This window comes from Sceloporus occidentalis, unplaced genomic scaffold (genome assembly GCF_023333645.1).
Source record: "Sceloporus occidentalis isolate IW3139 unplaced genomic scaffold, rSceOcc1.0.p SCAF_2, whole genome shotgun sequence".
Classification (NCBI taxonomy): domain Eukaryota; kingdom Metazoa; phylum Chordata; class Lepidosauria; order Squamata; family Phrynosomatidae; genus Sceloporus; species Sceloporus occidentalis.
In genome coordinates this window covers 49,515,567-49,533,793 of record NW_028316982.1, presented here as the reverse complement: position 1 = coordinate 49,533,793, position 18,227 = coordinate 49,515,567, and the positions used below count along the sequence as shown (strand labels likewise).

Sequence of the window (18,227 nt, the reverse complement as noted above, 5' to 3'; positions counted from 1 at the left end):
GAAAGTAATATGAATAAATATAATAACTAATAGAATTTACTAATTAATTCTAAAATTATTTGGAAAATCATTTCATTTTGCATAATTTCTAGCCATTTTTTCCATTTCAAAAGTACGTTTTTAGAAGAGAGAAGCAAGAGAAAAATAACAGGAAAAATAATTACTAACGGTAAGATGTTATTGAAAAAATAAATTCATTCTCCAAACTTTGAGAAAGGTAAAGAGGGAAAGGAAATAAGAATGGTTAGGTCACAAAGTGCTCATTTTAAGCTACAGATGTTTGAGACCAAATGCGGTATCTTGGGATCTTCATTAATACTGTCATCATAAACACTAGGCAAGTCATGTGTGGATGGGAAAATTTGACAAACCTCCTCACACAGGAAATAGAGAAATATTTATAAAACCTTTAAATTCTGAGATATCCAGTGAGTACCAAACAGAAAGGAAAGTTCTTCTCAGTGTAGGGAAGGAAAAAAAACCTGAACATCTATGGTTAGCATCTCCTGCAAACTCAGGACTAGGTTTAATATTTATTCTTTTATGTACAATCACAGCTGAATGGTGCCCAAAGAGCAAGGGAGACACTTTCAGTGCAGGATCTGTGAGATGCACAATGGTGTGCTTTCCACGGCCCCTTTTATACAATATGATTATAGTGTTATGACTGCACTTTAACTACCATGGCAAAATCCAATGGAATTGTCCCATCTGTCGTTTAGGGAGGGGTACTTATTGTTCTTTGCCAAAGTGCTTTAGTCCTCACCAAACTCCAAATATTAAGATTCCATAGGATGAAGCTATGGCAGACAAAATAGAATCATAGCGCTATAATAGTGTAGCGTGAAAGGGCCTCAAGAGAAAATATGTGGTTTTTGAAAAGGTTCAGCACACAATTATATCGATAGATTCTCCCCTTCAGAAACTCTTCCTGACCTCCTGTCAGTGTTACAAGCATAGTATGGGGCTTAGAACCCCAGATTTACTTCACAGTGTGTATCCTGGATGTAGGATGTTCCAAGTCCTTTCTTGCACTCAGGAGTACAAAGTCCTATTCAAACCCAGATTCCTATCATTGTAGTTCTGGACATAATTTTTTAAACAGTGATGATATTTTCCTTCCACACAAACTGAATGCAAATTAACAATTCGTCAAAACTCAGTACTTATATAAAACTTTCTGATTAGACAAATGGTAACTTCTTATAAAAGGAGGAGAAAACTAAGATAAACTAACATCTCTTCCATGGAATCCTTTCAAAAATAGATTTTGGTCAGCTTGTGTATGAGATGATTTACTTTATTTACCTATCCTGGTTTTCTCATCACTGAAGAAGTTCGCAGTGCTCTTGACAACATGGCCTACTGGTGTTTGTTTATTCCACTAAAAAGAAATAAGAAAGCAGATGGAATCAGGTTTCTTACAAAATGAACCCCCCCCCAATATAAAAAAAGGAGAGCAGAAAAGAGTAATTGATCAGCCCACTGTACAGTGGACCCTTGTTATATACTGGGATTTGGTTCCAAGATCCCCCGTGTATAACAAAATCCATGTATGCTCAAGTCCCATTAAATATAATGACATAGCAAAATGTGCCCCTTATTAAAAAATGGAAAATCAAGGTTTGATATTTGAAATTTATACTTTTTTTGAACATTTTCAAACCATGTATGCTTGAATCCCTGTATAAAAAATCCGTGTATAAGAAGGGCCGACTGTACTGTCACCAGCATTTGAACAGTAACTATTCTCTGAGTAGTACCTATTCTGCACTACTCAGGCCTCCACAACTACTGATGTTTTTTCAAAGAGGACTACTCAATAGCCAGTCACATTACAGAGTTGGGAGATTATTATATGTAGCTTTTAAACGGGGATGAGACCCAGAAAAATGTGGCTTTGGTGATACCTATCACACAACGTCACCTCTGACCTGTAGTTTCTGCTTTCCCCAAGTATAGTGGGCCCTTCCTTTATGCAGAGGATCCATTCCAACCCCCCCCCCCTCACATAAGGGAAATACCACGTATAGTGGAGCCCCATTAAAAACAATGGGGTTCGTGCCTGCGGCACGGCATGGCACATGCACCATTGCTTCTTTCGGCACGGCTTTCAGCATATGCTGAAAGCCGCCCGAGTATGGTACGCCCACATATGACACGGGCACACTACAGTTAGGGCATCCTTTTTCATTGATGGGGAAAACCATCAATGAGGTTGCAATGGTGCTAGTCCTCAGGTACAAAATGTCATTGCCGGGCAATTGCGTTATTGACAGTCATGTGGTGTCAGTGTCTCCTCTTCTCCCCTTGTCTGTCCTCCCCTTTGCTATTCTTTGCTATTACCTTTATTTATTTTTTCTGTTTCCTTAAGTTAAAAGCACTGTGTAAATTGCATTAGTAATGCTCTGAAATTGCACGAAAAAGTTAAAATAAAAATAAATAAAAATAAAATTTAAGAAAATAAGAAGGCATGCTGGATAGGGCAAAGAGTCAGGAAAAGACCATGATGGCAGCAATCACGTGATTACAAAGATGTGCAGTGATGTAGTATATACAAACAAGTATACAGTTGTCCCTCCATATTCGCTAGGGTTAGGGGAACAAGACCCCCGTGAATATGGAAAACCGCAAATAACAAAAACACTGTTTTTACCTGAGAGGACACCTCTCTAGGAAACTCTAGGTCCTCCAGTGCAACTCTGTGGTCAATGTCCAACATACACTGACCATAGAATGGCACTGGAGTAGCTACAAATGGTCTTTCAGTGCAACTTTTAGTTAAAGTTGACCACAGAGTTGCACTGGAGGACCTATACAGTCCTAGAGAGAACATATTAATGAAATCTGTGAATAATCAAATCTGTAAATATCAACGCCACAAATATGGAGGGATGACTGTAATTCCATTTTCATTGACGAGTGCGACTGCGGTGAGAACAGTGCTTGTACGACAAAGCTCTTAGAAGAAAGAAAGAAATCTTTAAACAGTGCCAGTCCAAAATAATTTGTTGCTTGAAATAGGGCACACCCTGCCCTTCTGCCCCATTCCAAAATACTGATTTACGACAAAGGAAAGAAATGCAAGAGAGGACACAAATTTGTACAACATTTGTATATGCCAATGGGTAACCACAGTGCAAAGTCTGAAACAATTACTATGTATTAAATAGCAGGACAATTCATCTCACCATAGAGAAGACTATGACCTAGAGACCCATCTGCCTTCTTGATCTGTTGTTCAGGTGTTGAAGATTGATGGGCTACTTCAAGGCTGCTGTTGTTCTCCTTAGTGTTCTTTCTCTTTAAACTGGACTTGGGCTGGATAGCCCTTCAAGCACTTTCAAACAAATGAATATCTTATGCAAAGCCTGGTAACAGCCACCCTACTGCTTCCTACATGGAAGGTCCATCCTTGTTATTATTTTGCTTCACTCAGACCCAATTGGAAATTGCCTTAAGACAGCATGTCAAAATATGTGACTTGCTCTTCCTTCTCCAGAATGAGCAGCCTCATTTGAATAATATACAAGTCAGATACAGTAACCATGTAAATTATTCTATCTAGCAGTTTCCTGCTGCCAGAGACTAGGAGTGGCTCACACCAGATCTGGTATCCTAGTGCTTGTGGATGAAGAGGTGGGTTGTTCGGTCTTAATATGCTTTCTTTTCAAAATGCTCAAGTCCATAGGCCAAAACAGCAACCTTCAAAACCTTCCCCCACAACAGCATCGGACTAATATTCCAGAATATATTTGTTGTTTTGTTCCTTGAGGTTGTTTCCAACTTATGGCTAACTAAGGTGAACCTATAAAGGAGTTTTCCTGGCAGATTTGATCAGAATAGGCTTGCCTTTGACTTTTTCTGAGGTTTAGGAGATTATCACGAGGTCGAAGGCTTTCATGGCTGGCATCCACAGTTTTTTGTGGTTTTTTCAGGCTATGTGGCAATGTTCTAGAAGAATTTATTCCTGACATTTCACCAGCATCTGTAGCTGGCATCTTCAGAGAAATGATGCCAGCCACAGTTGCTGGCAAAACGCCAGGAATAAACTCTTATAGAACATGGCCACATAGCCCGAAAAACCCACAAAAAACTATCACATGAGGCTTCACAGCAATCCATATTTTTGAAGTGCAGTGTAACATACCAGTACTGAAGCAATCTTTATTGCACATCCACGTCAGTACCTGTATGGTGCTGCACTGTATGGTGCACTGGTATTCACATTGCCTTGCCTCCACTCCTTCCCCATTATTGCCCTACTTAGGGCATTGGGATTGGGGTAGTGAGTAGGGAAAGAGACATCAGGAAGCAGGACTGAGATGGGGAGGATGTTGGCAGTCAGGGCACTCCTTCTTCCCCCCTCCCAAAGTGTGAAGCTGCTGTGCATATTCACACAGCAGCCCCGCACATGTGGAAGAAGCAATGGGAGCAGGTAATGCAAGCTGCCAATGCCTTCCTGAAGTAGGCTGCTGTGTGAATGGGCACACAGCAGCTGGTTTCAGGATGGTACTGGCAGCTGTGATCATTGTGAGGCGAGGGAGAGGATCAGGGGAACAGAATCACATCCATTCACACCAAGTCCTAGTAGACCACAAGTTGAATATGAGTCGTGTGATGTGGCAACTAAAAAGGCCAATGCAATTCTAAACTGCATTAATAGAGGTATAGTGTCTAGATCAAGGGAAGTAATAGTGTCACTCTATTCTGCCTTGGTCAGGCCTCACCTGGAATACTGTGTCCAATTCTGCGCACCACAATTAAAAAAGGATGTGGAGAAACTGGAGCGTGTCCAAAGGAGGTCTGGAAACTATGCCCTGTGAGGAGAGACTTAGGGAGCTAAGTATGTTTACCTTGGAGAAGAGAAGGTTGAGAGGTGATATAATACCCTTGTTTAAATATTTGAAGAGATGTCATACTGAGGATGGAGCAAGCTTGTTTTCTGCTGTTTCACAGAACAGGACCCAGAACAATGGATGCAAGCTATAGGAAAAGAGATTCCACCTCAACATTAGGAGAAAGCTCCTGACAGTAAGAGCTATTTGAGAGTGGAACACACTGCCTTGGAGAGTGGTGTAGTCTCCTTCTTTGGAGGTCTTTAAACAGAGGCTGGATGGCCATCTTCAGGGGTGCTTTGATTGTGAGTTCCTGCATGGCAGGCGGGTCGGACTGGATGGCCCTTATGGTCTCTTCCAACTCTATGATTCTAAGATACTAAGTGACTGCCTGGGAAGCAGAACTGCCATGGAAGAGAACTACCACAGCAATGCAGTGATGGAATAGCAACAACACTGAGAGCCTATTCCCCCTTCCAGGTCTGATGGGGCTGCAAACCCACCTGCACTTTTTCCTACTGACTTGGCTCTCTCAGCCAAGAGCCAGGAGGCAGGAGCTATGGAAAGGATGAGGCAGGAGAAGGGGCTGTCAGGCAGCAGCAGCCCACCCTACCAGCTGCCCCAGAGGGGGACAGCTGAGTGTGTGTGCCAGGCAGCTTGGATGGTGTGGGATGGGCAGCGAGGTGGTCAGAAGGCAGAGGGTGGATGACGAGAGCTCCCTTCTGCCTGGTGCCACTTTTTCTTCCTCTTCCCCCTTCCCTCCTGCTCTCTCCCCATGTTTTTTCCCCTGGAGTTTTTGATTGCCTGGGGGCGACAACATGAGTTTACTGCAGTGGGGTGACACCAACCCTAGTGATGCCACTGAGGAGGGGAACACATTCTATTATCAAGTACAAATGAAAAGATGATGGAAACAATAGACAGAAGAACTACAGTTGGCCCTCTGTATCCACAGATTCAACCATCAACAGTTTGAAAATATATATATATATATATATATATATATATATATATATATAATATTCCCAAAAGTGAACCTTGATTTTGCCATTTTACTATGCCATTGTATTTAATGGGACTTGAGCATCCACGGATTTTGGTATCCACGGGGGTCTTGGAACGAAACCCCACCACATACCAAGGGCTCACTGTATATTAAGGAAATCAAAGGATGACAGATTCCTTAAAGGAAGAAGCATTTGAAGGTGAACCTACAATTTTAGAAAGTGAAATGGAAGTTGCATTCAGAGTACTTGGGAAAAATAAATCCCCAACAACACATAGAATCATAGAATCATAGAGTTGGAAGAGACCGCAAGGGCCATCCAGTCCAACCTCCTGCCATGCAGGAAATCCAAATCAAAGCATCCCCGACAGATGGCCATCCAGCCTCTGCTTAAAGACCTCCAAAGAAGGAGACTCCACTCCGAGGGAGTTTGTTCCACTGTTGAACAGCCCTTGCTGTCAGGAAGTTCCTCCTAATGTTGAGGTGGAATCTATTTTGCTGCAGCTTGGATCCATTGTTCCTGGTCCTGTTCTCTGGAGCAGCAGAAAACAAGCTTGTTCCCTTCTCAGTGTGACACCCCTTCAACATGACTACACTTTCCCCGGATCAGGAATCAATTCTTCCATGTGAAGTTCATATTTGTTCCGAATCTGTCACAATCCATTTCGAGACATGCACCAGAGTTCTGCAGCAAATGCCCCTTAGCCCGGGACATTCAGAATTGGGTTAAAAGCCGTTCCTTTTGAAAAAAACTCAGGTTCTGCTGAATATGAACTTGCCCCCGATCATGATCGGGTCAAGTTCAGGGGAGGGATTTAGGTCAGAGGGCGGGCAGAGGGCAGAGCATTCCCTCCCCTCTGAGGAGGAGGAGGAGGAAAGAGCTGAAGGAAAAAGGGGAATCTGACAGGAGGCAGGGTGACAGAAGGCAAAAAGGGGAAATCGGTGTGATGGGGGCTGCAGAGGGCAGTCAGAGGGAGGGCAGGGGGGACTGGAGAAAGTGACGGAGGAGGATGAGGATGAAAGAGCCGCGGGAAGAAGGGGTCCATGGAGGGCATTCTATAATGGAGCAGGAGGAGGAGGATGAAGTAGCCAGTGGAAGGGTCAATTCAGGGCAGCTCTGAGGGAGGGGAGGGTCGGAAGGATGGAGGAGGAGGAGGAGGATTGCCAAGGGAAATTGGGCTGTGGAGCCAAGCCGGAGGAGGGATATAGGGAAATCAGGCTGAGGAAGGAGCATCTCTCTCTTTTTATTTTTTATTTTTTATTCTTGACAATCTATGAGCATGATTTTTTGGGTGACATGGAATGTGTGTGTGCTTGCTTGTGCTACTTTCATTTCCTCTTGCTCCTGGAACTTAAGAGCCTTTATTATTATTATTATTATTATTATTAGTGTTATATGCGGATGCTACAGTCAGAATGCCTGCGCTGCATTTAGCTTTTATTCCCAATTGATTCCATGGGTCTACTTTAGTTGGAACTGACAGGTCACTCTCTCTCAGCCTCAGTGGAAGGCAATGGCAAACCTCCTCTGAAGAGAATGTAAGCAGGAGGAAAAGGGTCAGTTCAGTTCAGGTCAGAGGCAGGGCATGAACGGAGCTCGCATCAGTCACCTCCCCCCCCCCCCTTTTTGAGTTTTTAAAATTATTTTTGACAAAAAATGTGCATGTTTTTTTACTTCAGGTAGTAGATATATATTAGATAGATAGATAGATAGATAGATAGATAGATAGATAGATAGATAGAATGTGGCTAGCTGCTTGTTCACTTTCCCTTTAATTTCCTTGCTTCCAGCAAAGGGGAAATGTTGCAAAGGGTACTTTGCAAAAAACTTTTTTTCCTTTGCAAATGAATGCTACAATGTGAATGTTACAATGTTTCTCTTTCCAATTTGACAAATTGGCAAATTGATACATGCTTTTGCTACTGTCTCTAAGGAATTCAGGGGTAGCCTAAAGAATGCATGGCATTGCTTCCTTTTCTGGCATTTCCAAGGTGAGGAATTTATTATTATTATTATTATTATTATTATTATTATTATTATTATTTACATGTGTATGAGGCATTCTGGGGTGGCAAGGAGGGGGGTACAGGATGCAGAGATGGCATTAGCTTGCATTTTGGGGTTGAAATGGGGCCAAGGGCAGATCATAACTTGCACTGACCCAAATGCCCACAACATACACACACACACACACACACACACACACACACACAAGGTTTTTAATTTCACAGAATTTGCGCATTCTGGCGCCTGGCTCTTTAAAAAAAAGGAGGGGGGAGCACACTTCCGATGCCCCAATTAGTGCTGCAAACGTCACCTATGACAATTGCAGAAATAATTTGATTGACAGCCAGGCACCTTCATGTGAAACCCAATTTCTCCAAAAGGGCATTTGGGTTAAAATGCCCCTCATTGTGGGCACTTGCTTACGCCCAGAGAGATTTGGGAGGTATCCCCCCGAATATGTCAGTTCCTTCCAGGGCAAAAGTGCCAGAGAGAATGGGGCTGATATATCAATAGACTGCTTCAAGGTACAGAGACAAAATTTTACTCTAGTTTTAACTAAAGCCTATGAACGAATATATAAAACAAAAAACTGGTCCACAGGCTGGACTAGCTCGATATACTGTACATTTCAGTCCCCAAAAAAGGGCATACTAGAGACTGCAGTCTCTATTCATAGGGTCACCATAAGTCAAAGCAGACTTAACAACAAGAACCACTCAAGAAAGAAACTGAGTGCTTTTGATCCCTGCCCACATCGTTTATCAGAGCCAAGCAAATATGTGAATTCTTGGGGGAGGCAGAGGAACTCCATGAACTGCCAAGATGCTTAAACGCAATAGTCTTTGCAGCGTATCTAAAGGACAGCATTATGATAGTTTGAGCCTAACTTTAATTGCTATGCCTCTATCCAGTGGAATCCTAAGACTTGTAGTCTTTTAAAAATATTATTTTATTAAAATATTTACATCCCACGTTATAGTCTTGTATCTCAAGGCAGTGATTTCAAATGTTTAAAAAAAGTGTGTGTGTGTGTGTGTGAAATAATTCAAATATACTGAAAGTGTCTCCAACAATTAGTTTACAAGATATAAGAAAAGCAAAACAGATGCAAATTTTCTGCATGCACATTTTTCTTTTTTGGGGGGTGGAATCAGTTAGGCCCCAAAAGCTTTTTAAAAAGCCACATTTTTTTACTTGGTGCTGGAATGAAGACTGCCAGTGAGGCCATTTAAGAGGAGGTCATTCCACAACCAAGATGCTACAGGTGAGAAGCCTCATCCCATATTCTCCAACACAGCTCATCAGTCCTCAGACAGGGATGTATAGGGAGAGGCAGTTCTTCAACTAGCCATTTAGGACATTGGATTTCACAAGCACATGAATTAAGACCAGAGGTGTATTGGTAACCAGTATAAGGCCAGTGTATAAGGTGTCTATATGGTACTCCGATCAGTAACTCAGCTGCTGTGCTACTTGTCAGTGGCATCACTAGGGGGTGCAGTGATATGAACCACACCAGATGACACTCCAGAGGGAGGTGTCACTGGGTGTGGTAGTACACCCCATGGAGAACGAGTGGCTGCCCTCTGGGTCCTGCACAGTCATGGCCTCATGGGTCTCAGAAGGCCGGGGGAGGAGATGGCTGCCTTCTGGATCCCTTGCTACCATGACCACATGGGACACAGAAGGCTGGAGGGGAGAGATGGCTGCTTTCTGGGGCCACATGGGACTTGGAAGGCTGGGGGCATTGCTTTTGGTGCCACCCCAGAAGCTCCACCCCCAGAATCCCCGCCTACCCACACCGGGTGACACCTTAGGCAGGAATGCCTCTGCTACCTGCAGCCTCTGAATCTTCTTCAAGGGCAGCCCCACTTTGGGCATTTTACAGTACTCTAATCAGGCAATTTCTTTGACCTCAGATTACCCCAGGTTGTATCATACCTACCCAGGGCCCATTCAGACTGGCATCAAAGATCTGGAAGGAACTGGGCTGATTTGGATGCCCTTCCTCCGAATCTCTCCGTTAGCAAGTGCCCACTACAAAAGAGAGGCATTTAAAATCGAATGCATTCTGTGCCTGCTGCCAAAGGTGCCTGCTGTCAATCAAGTGATTGTCATGGTGACGTTTTGCAGGGGCATCGGAGTGTCCTCCCCCTCTCCTTTTTTTTTAAAGAGCCATGCACAAAATGCCCCAAGTGTCAATTTTTTAAAAACCTTTTTTGTGTGTGTTGTGTGTATGTGTGGGCATTTGGGTCAGATTTGCCCCTGTCCCCTTTTTCAATCCCAAGCAAGCTAATGCATCCCCCACTCCTTGCCCCCCAGAATGCCTCTTACACATGTAATAATAATAATAATGATAATGATAATAATAAATTCCTCACCTCGGAAATGCCAGAAAAGGATGCAATTGCTATGCATTCTTTTTTTTTTTTGCTTTTAAAAGCAATTCAGGGCTGCCTCTGAATTCAGTAGCAAAAGCATGTATCATTTTGTCTACAAGAGCAAAAAATGTAACATTGATTGTAAGTCTAGCCTTTTGCAACATTTGTAACATTCCCCTTTGCTGGAAGCAAGCAGATGAAAGTGCACAAGCTGCTAGACCTGCTCTATCTGAAGAAAACAAACCATGCACATATTTGGTCAAAAATAATTTTTTTAAAATATGAAAAGGGGGGGGGGGGTGCCTGATGTGAGCTCCGTTCATGCCCTGCCTTTGACCTGACCTGACCCTTTTCCTCCTGCTAGAGGAGCTTTGCCATTGCCTTCCAGTGAGGCTGAGAGAGTGTGACCTGTCAGTTCCAACTAAAGTAGACCCATGGAATGAATTGGGAATAAAATGGAAATGCAGCACAGGCATTCCTGTAGCATCCTCATATTATTATTATTATTATTATTATTATTATTATTAACCTTTATTTATATAGCGCTGTAAATTTACACAGCGCTGTACATACAATCTTTTAGTTAGACGGTTCCCTGCCCCCAGGCTTACAATCTAAGAAGACACGACACAAAAGGAGAAGGGAGTAGTGGTGGGGAATGGGATCAGGTCCAGCAGTTCTTCTCCACCTCCGAAGCCTTGACCAAGGCAGATGGACTGGAGGAAGGGCTTGGCTTCTTAATGGATGCTTAAAAGGAGGCTTCCTGGGTCAGAGAGGGGCTCACCTCTGGGAATGCTTCTCTAAACAATATAGTCTTTAACTCAGTTTTGAAACTGGGTAGAGAAGTGATGAGGTGTGCATGTGGGGGAAGAAGGTTCCAGGAGTAAGGGGCAGCAAGCGAGAAGGGACGAATTCGGGAGGGGGCAGTGGTAGTCCTACACTGACAGGAGATTTTGACTACCAGAGCGGAGGGTGCGAGTAGGAATGTAAGGAGAAAGAAGGTCAGATAAGTAAGGAGGGGCCAATCCATGGAGGGCTTTGAAAGTCAATAACAAAAGCTTGTACCGGATGTGGAAGGGGAAGGGGAGCCAATGAAGGGAGGATAAAAGAGGAGAAACATGGTCAAAGCGGCGAGCGGATGTGACAATACGGGCAGCTGAATACTGGACAGAGATTAAAGGATGGAGGTGTGAAAGAGGAAGCCCTGTCAGAAGGAGGTTACAAAAATCTAGTCGCGAAACCACTAGGGCATGGACCAGAGTCTTGGCAGTAGAGGCTGAGAGGAATGGACGGATCTTGGTAATGTTGTGGAGAAAGAATCTACAGGCCTTGGCGGTGGCCTGGATCTGAGGAATAAATGATAGAGAAGAGTCAGAAATGAAGCCAAGACTGTGGGCTTGATGAACCGGTTGAATAGAAGTGTCGTAGACAGAAATAGAAAAGGAAGAATGAAGGGAGGGTTTAGGTAGAAAGATGAGAAGCTCAGTGTTAGACATGTTGAGCTTCAAGCGCCGAAGCTGCATCCACTGAGAGATGGCAGTCAGACAAGAAGAAACTTGCTGTTCAAGCCCCGTTGAAAGGTCATATAACACTAATAATAATAATAATAATAATAATCCAGGAGCAAGAGGAAAGTAGAACAAGCAAGCACCCCAAAAAGAATGCGCATAAATTGTCAAAAGAGGCTGATTTCCCTACATCCCCCAACTTGGACCCACAGCCCTACTTCCCTGGGCAATCCTCCTTCCTTCTGACCCTCTCCTCCCTTTCAGCTTTCTCCACCACCCCCACCTCCCTCTGACAATAATCCAGGAGCAAGATGAAAGTAGAACAAGCAGCCTGATTTCCCTACATGCCCCAGCGTAGCCCCACAACCCAATTCCCCCTGGAAATCCTCCTCCTTCCTTCAGACCCTCTCCTTCCTCAGGGATGCCCACTGACCCTTTCCCCCAGCTCCTTCATCTACCTCCTCCTCCTGCTCCGTTTTAGGATCCCCTCCATGGCTCCCTTCCTCCCACGGCCCCTTTCTCCTGCTCCTCCTCTTCCTCCTCTTCCTCCTCTTCCTCCTCCTCCTCCTCCTCCTCCTCCTCCTCCAGCACTTTCTCCACCCCCACCTCTCTCTGACAGACTTCTGCAGCCCAAAAGTCACCCCTGATTTCCCCGTTTCAGCTGTCACCCTTTGCATCCAGCGATTCCCCTTTTTTCGGCTCTTTCCTCCCCCTCCTCCCCCCTCCCTTCTGATGAGGGGAGGGAATGCTCTGACCTCTGCCCGCCCCCTGACCCTAATCCCTCCCTGAATTTGCCCCGAACATGATCGAGGGCAAGTTCATATTTCGCTGAAACCAGGTCTTTTGAGAAAAGATGGATTTTAGCCCGATTCTGGATACCCCGGGGTAAGGGGCATTTCCTTGTGCAAGCCTCAACATGGATTGTGACAGAATTGGGACCAATATGAACTTCACGTGCAGGAATCGATTTCAAAACCGATGTAAAAGGTAATGTGAATGGCCCCCCAGTAAACCATTTCTGTGTATTCATGTCTGTGTATGTGTGCCTGGGAGCCCATTCTTTCTCAGTGCTAAAGAGGGCAGTAATTGTTTGCTTACCTGTGGGATCTCTAGGGAGGTAATGGTTAGTCTCCTTGGCTTATCATCCTTCACATTATGTACAGATCTTTTGTCATCCTGTACAGAGTCATAACCTACAGTTTCATAACTAGACAGCTTGATAGGCTTCTCAGGTAGTTCTACAGTTCCATAAATATCGTCTTTTGTTTGTGGCTCAGAACTCTTTTTGAAGCTCCCGTAACCAAATTCGTTGAGATCTTCCTCCTCTGTAATCAAGTTGTCGTCTTCTTTATGTTTTCTTCGTTGCATTTTTTTTCTTCATGCCACTGGCAAGCAGGAAGTCTTGGAGGTTTTCAGCAACAACCTTGAGTTTGCACTTTTAGCACTGAGCTGTCCAAGCATGAAGACTGCAAGAGGAGCATTCCCCTCTCTTTCCTCAGGGGGACATGGGCTACTACTCTTCCTTGTCCAACTTGAATAATACTACTGCTGGCAATCTGATCCTCGTCCAACCAGTCCCACTGCTTACAAGGTCAGCAAAACAGCCCTGTAAATTCACACAAGACTAGTTAGGAGAGGGTCCTGTGAGCAGGTAGTCGCCATTCATGTCTGAGGTCTGTTCTACAAGGAAAACAGGAAGAAGAAAATAACTTCCTCAAGTCACATCTAATCCAGCTACTATTGCAACAGTAACCTGAGGCTCAGACATTAAAGCTTCATTTTGTATTAATGCAATATGGGCTGTGAGAATTAAGGAAACAGCCTAATGCTATTTATGGTCACCAGACTAGCCAGCACTGTATTGGAATATTAAAACAGCTTTGAATTTGAAGAATAGATACTTTTTTTTAGGCAATTACTAGTCAAACTGTGGAGCTCAATGTGGATTTGACTTTCAAATGCCAGGGAATCTGATAAAGACGCTATCCCAAACAGCTTTTTTCACATAGTATTTTAATCCTCCTTTATACAGCCTTGCATCCTAACAAGGAAGGAACACACTTAAGAAGACATGCTTTTAAATCATGGATCAGCAACTTTCACAGGTTCAGGGAGCAATTTTCTACTTCTGGACCATCTGGGCACTACATGCCCAAAATGCCAAATCACACACCTTGAGGTGGCCAGAGGTCTATTTGTGGTTTTGGAAAATGATTGTTTAAAAAAAGTAACACAGCATAGGAGCATCCTACAACCTCATTAAAATGTGAATAGACACTCTTGGAGGCTCCCAAGAGAGAGAGGTAAGTGTCATCTTTTTTTGCCAAAACAGAGCAGTCTGAGTAAAGGTCCACAAAAGCCTCTTCAGGGATTGCATGCAGCCTTAGAGGAGCATCCCATCTGCAACCATAAGCCAGCTAAGGAAATTTAGATAAAAATTTTCTCAGGTCTCCTTCTGGCCTCTGCTTTTTCTGTAACCAGGGCAATCTGTCCACAGGATCCAGGTGACTTCCTGAACAATGCAGGTTAGGTGGTGATATATTATTTAAACCTGGGTTTGCAGTCCTAAACTACAGTTATCTTAAAGAAATCCCAGGGAGGCAAGTTTTCAGTCTGCTCTCCCCTCCCCAGGAGTCTACTCTCAATACAAATAATTCAGGAGGGAATCAGAGGGTTTTTTGGGGGGAGGGGGATAGGGATGAATATAGCTACCTGAAGGAGGAAGAGCTGAGAAACGTTTTTATTAACTCTTGTAAGAGGTGAGAAGAGCTTCAAGTAATGGTGCAGCTGTAACTATTAACTTTTTGGGGATGCCAGTTTTCTCCAGGGCTTTTGCAAAGGACATGCCCACCTGTCAACCACAACCCTACAGAGGATGGTGCTTGCCAAGCCTTTGTTCGACGACGTTGCCACACACTTAAACATACTAACAGCTAAGATAATGGAAGAGCTATCTTTCTGCAAAATTAGTCAACTTTATGAAAAATAAGTATGGAGCAAAAAATAGCAACCAAAAACAAAGGCTCTCTTCTTCAGGACATACTGTTTCAAGCTGTAGTTTAGCAATACACACTTGGGGAAATGTCATCTTGAAACACCCTGATGTGTATCTCTTTCAGTGAATTACAGTGACATAATCTTACCCAGACTAGTTTAAAAATCAAAAACAAAAAGTAGGGTGCATTCTAAAAACAGTAATATATCCCACTCAGTATATTTAGGTCTTTTACACTTTGAAATTCAAATTATGAGCCTGAATTAGAAATAGAGGAAATACAGGCAATATTCATCCCCTGTTGCAGCTTCCTGAAGTTGCCACATGGCAGCAGAACAGCTGGGGCAGGATCAAGAAGGTGAAGGAGCAGTCAAACATGTCTGTCCAGAAAAGAGTTAGGGAAAGTACAATAGGCTATGTAGTATTGGTTCTGCTATTTCACATTGAAATGTATATACTGGCTGGGGGCAAAGTTAGAAACAAAATGTTGGTATCCAAGTGTGGTGGGTAATGGACCCACGCAGCAGAGCCTTGGGGAGAACTATATGCCAAACATCTAAGGGCCTATCCAGCAAAAAGAGCACACTGTACAGTAAAGAGACAGATCCCCCCTTGTTAATATAACCAGCCAGTGTGGTGTAGTGGTTTGAGTGTTGGACTATGACTCTGAAGACCAGGGTTCAGTTTCCAGCTCAGCCATTAAACCCACTGGATGATCTTGGGCAAGTCACACACTCTCAGCCTCAGGGGAAGGCAATGGTAATCCTCCTCTGACCAAACCTTGTCAAGAAAACCCTAGGATAGGTTCGCCTTAGCATTGCCATAAATTGGAAATTATTTGAAGGCACAAAACATCAAAACAAACAACCTAGTTAGACTAGTTTAAGGAGCTGTCCAAGATATTTGGGTCATAGGTCACTTGCTCAACTCACTCTGGATGATATCACACAGGAGGAATGTCTCTTAGTTTCAAAAGAAAAGAAAGTAGGGCCAATTTGAAATGAACACTATTACGCGGATGGTTATCAAAGGCACAGAAGAACACAGCACCCATCCCAAAGCCAAAGTAGTGCGAATGCAAAAGACATTATCATATGAGTCGTACTCTTTGTAGTCTAGAATTTGAATTAGCATCCCTGCACATGCACAGTGAGGGCAGAATTGGATTGTGACCTTTTTACACTTCTGGTGGGGCTTGCCTCTGGTCCCCGTGGTTTTGCCTTGTTTCACGTTATTTGTCTATTCATTACCCTTTATTTCATGTTATTTAGGCAATTCATGTTATTTGTCCATTCATTACCCTTTATTTCACGTTATTTAGGCAATTCACCAATTCAAAACCAGTCCAAAGCAACCTTGTACTTGGTTTAAGTATTGGACTATGACTCTAGAAAGCAGGGATGGAATCCCACTGGGTGACCTGGTGTAAGTCACACTCTCTCAGCCTCCTCAGAAAATGGCAATGGCAAACCCTCTCTGAATAAACCTGCCAAGAAAACACAAAAGGTGGGGTGGGGGTCTCCAGATGGTTGTGTGTGTGTGAGAGAGGGACTGTGTTTGTGCCTTTAAGTCCCCAGCTGTGGGGGGGAATGGGGGGAGAGAAGGAGTCCCTCCCATTTGGGAGAGCTTGGCTGCAGTGAGGTTGTGGGGGGCCTGGGTCCTCTCTGGTTCTAACCTGGCCCATTGGGAGTCCCATTGAAGGCAATGGCACTGCCTCCTCGCCAAGAGCCAGAGGAGGGGGAAAGGGGAGGGGAAGCTGGGCAGGAACCAGAGCTGGCGACTTAGGCTTCATCCACACTGGAGAAATAACCCAGTATGGCACCGCTTTAACTCTTTGTGGCTCAAAGCTATGGAATTCTGAGAGTTGGAGTTTGTTGTGAGCCCAGAGCGATGCCCCTCGGGGGGGGGGGGGAGAAACAGACCCCCATTCCCCAGGCTGCCCCACTCCATCATTCCCAAAGGAGGAGGAATGAGGGAAGAAGAACAACGCTTTAGGGCTAATAAAAGAGGGGGGAGTTTTCTCTCTTTTTGAAGCCCCCTGGCCCTGGAGGGAGGAAGGGAGGGAGTGTGGCAAAAAGGTCCCTGAGGGGCACAAGGGGCAAGCCCCAAGCCCACCATTTTGGGCAGAGAGAGCTTGCAGGACGCCTCATGGAGAGCCTCCCCCCCCCCTCTTTCCTGTCAAAAAGAGCTGCTTTTCCTCCTGGCTGCTGGGGAGGAATTGATTTGGGGGGAATACCAGGGCCACAGCAGACATGCATATCACACCAAACAACACCAAATTGAATGTGAAGTGGCCTGGGAATAGTATTTGTGAATTCGCTAGTTCACCGAATTTACTTAATTTTGGATTAATGTGGAATTGCATTCAGAATGGGTACCCATTGCCAGCGATTGCGTGTGGTAACCTATCACGCAATAACGTGAATACCCATGATTGCATTCGGGATGACTTCAGATTATACTTCCAATTTCCGTCATGTGATAACGACCTCTGGTAGTTGGGATGGGATACTTATTTTATATATGCAGCCACAATGCTGCAGATGCTTTACTTGGTTCACCTGGTCTTAAGGTTTGGTACACTGGCCTACATTGGAGGTTTGTAGTTGGGATCCATTCTTGTATTGCTTATATCAAGGAATGGGGCATAAAGCATAAAGGCATGGAATTAAACTGAGGTTCTTACCTTGTCCTTTCTAGGGTATTGTCAAATTTTCAGCTGAGGACAAAAATGGGAGAATAATACAGAGGTTTTGAAAGTTGGAGCCAACAGAAAATTTAAAAAACTGCAACTCAACATATAGCAACTGCCCAAGCAGTCTTGCATAAACATCTTTGCATTCTTCTGATGTATAACATGCCACACTACAGAAATGCTACTTTAGAATATACCTGATGATAGTGATGGGGCTATTGCATCCACACTTTCTTTCCTTCTGATGAGTGGCTAATGGATGGCAGTTCCATTTCACAGATCCCTGAGAGAGTGCAAGGAAATGGTGTGCAACAAGCAGTCTTTTCCTCTCTTCCTCCCACTGTCTTCCTTCTCTTTAAATCCAAAGAAAGTGAAACATCACCACTTTGCTGTGAAGTTGTTCACCATCCACTCCACCAATCAACGCCTGCTGTGGTAGATACGTGGGTGTATGCATAAGGTGGAGGAATCTCAAACTTGCAGGCAGGTTCCCAAGAGCATTTCTGTGTAATAACTTTTTAGTTAACCTTGCCTTTGTTTGTCTTGAGGGTGTGGATTTGCAGATTGGTGCATAAACGTAAGTAGCCACTTTTATGAAAGCTTTCCTTAAGGCAACTATAGAGAAGAAAGGATCTACATGAAAATAAGAGGAGGACTAATGTTAATGTTTCAAACCTTTGTCTGCTTTGGCTACTCTGAAAAAAGGTATAGAAGACAAGAAGAAGCAAAGAAAAAGGAACTATTAATTCTCCCTTATCCAGGGGTGTAGATATGGGAAGGGGGAGCAACATGAGGA

At 43.9% G+C, this 18,227-nt stretch overlaps 1 protein-coding gene across 4 annotated transcripts in view; it reads right to left on the bottom strand.

Moving 5' to 3' along the window:
• The window catches only part of ANO7 (anoctamin 7), a 58,793-nt gene extending 41,019 nt beyond the window's left edge, over positions 1–17,774 (bottom strand). For 2 of the 4 annotated variants that reach the window (XM_089509305.1, XM_089509308.1), the window contains exons 1-4: positions 17,629–17,774; positions 17,423–17,455; positions 12,840–13,347; positions 1,309–1,384 (exon numbers count right to left, since the gene is read on the bottom strand). In XM_089509305.1, coding sequence (XP_089365431.1) covers positions 1,309–1,384; positions 12,840–13,109 — 346 coding nt within the window. In that variant the 5' untranslated portion in view covers positions 13,110–13,347; positions 17,423–17,455; positions 17,629–17,774. Of the gene's footprint in view, positions 1–1,308; positions 1,385–3,191; positions 3,341–12,839; positions 13,348–17,422; positions 17,456–17,628 lie in introns of all 4 variants that reach the window. The other 2 variants (XM_089509307.1, XM_089509306.1) reach the window with 2 other exon arrangements.
• Between the last annotated feature and the right edge of the window lie 453 nt (positions 17,775–18,227).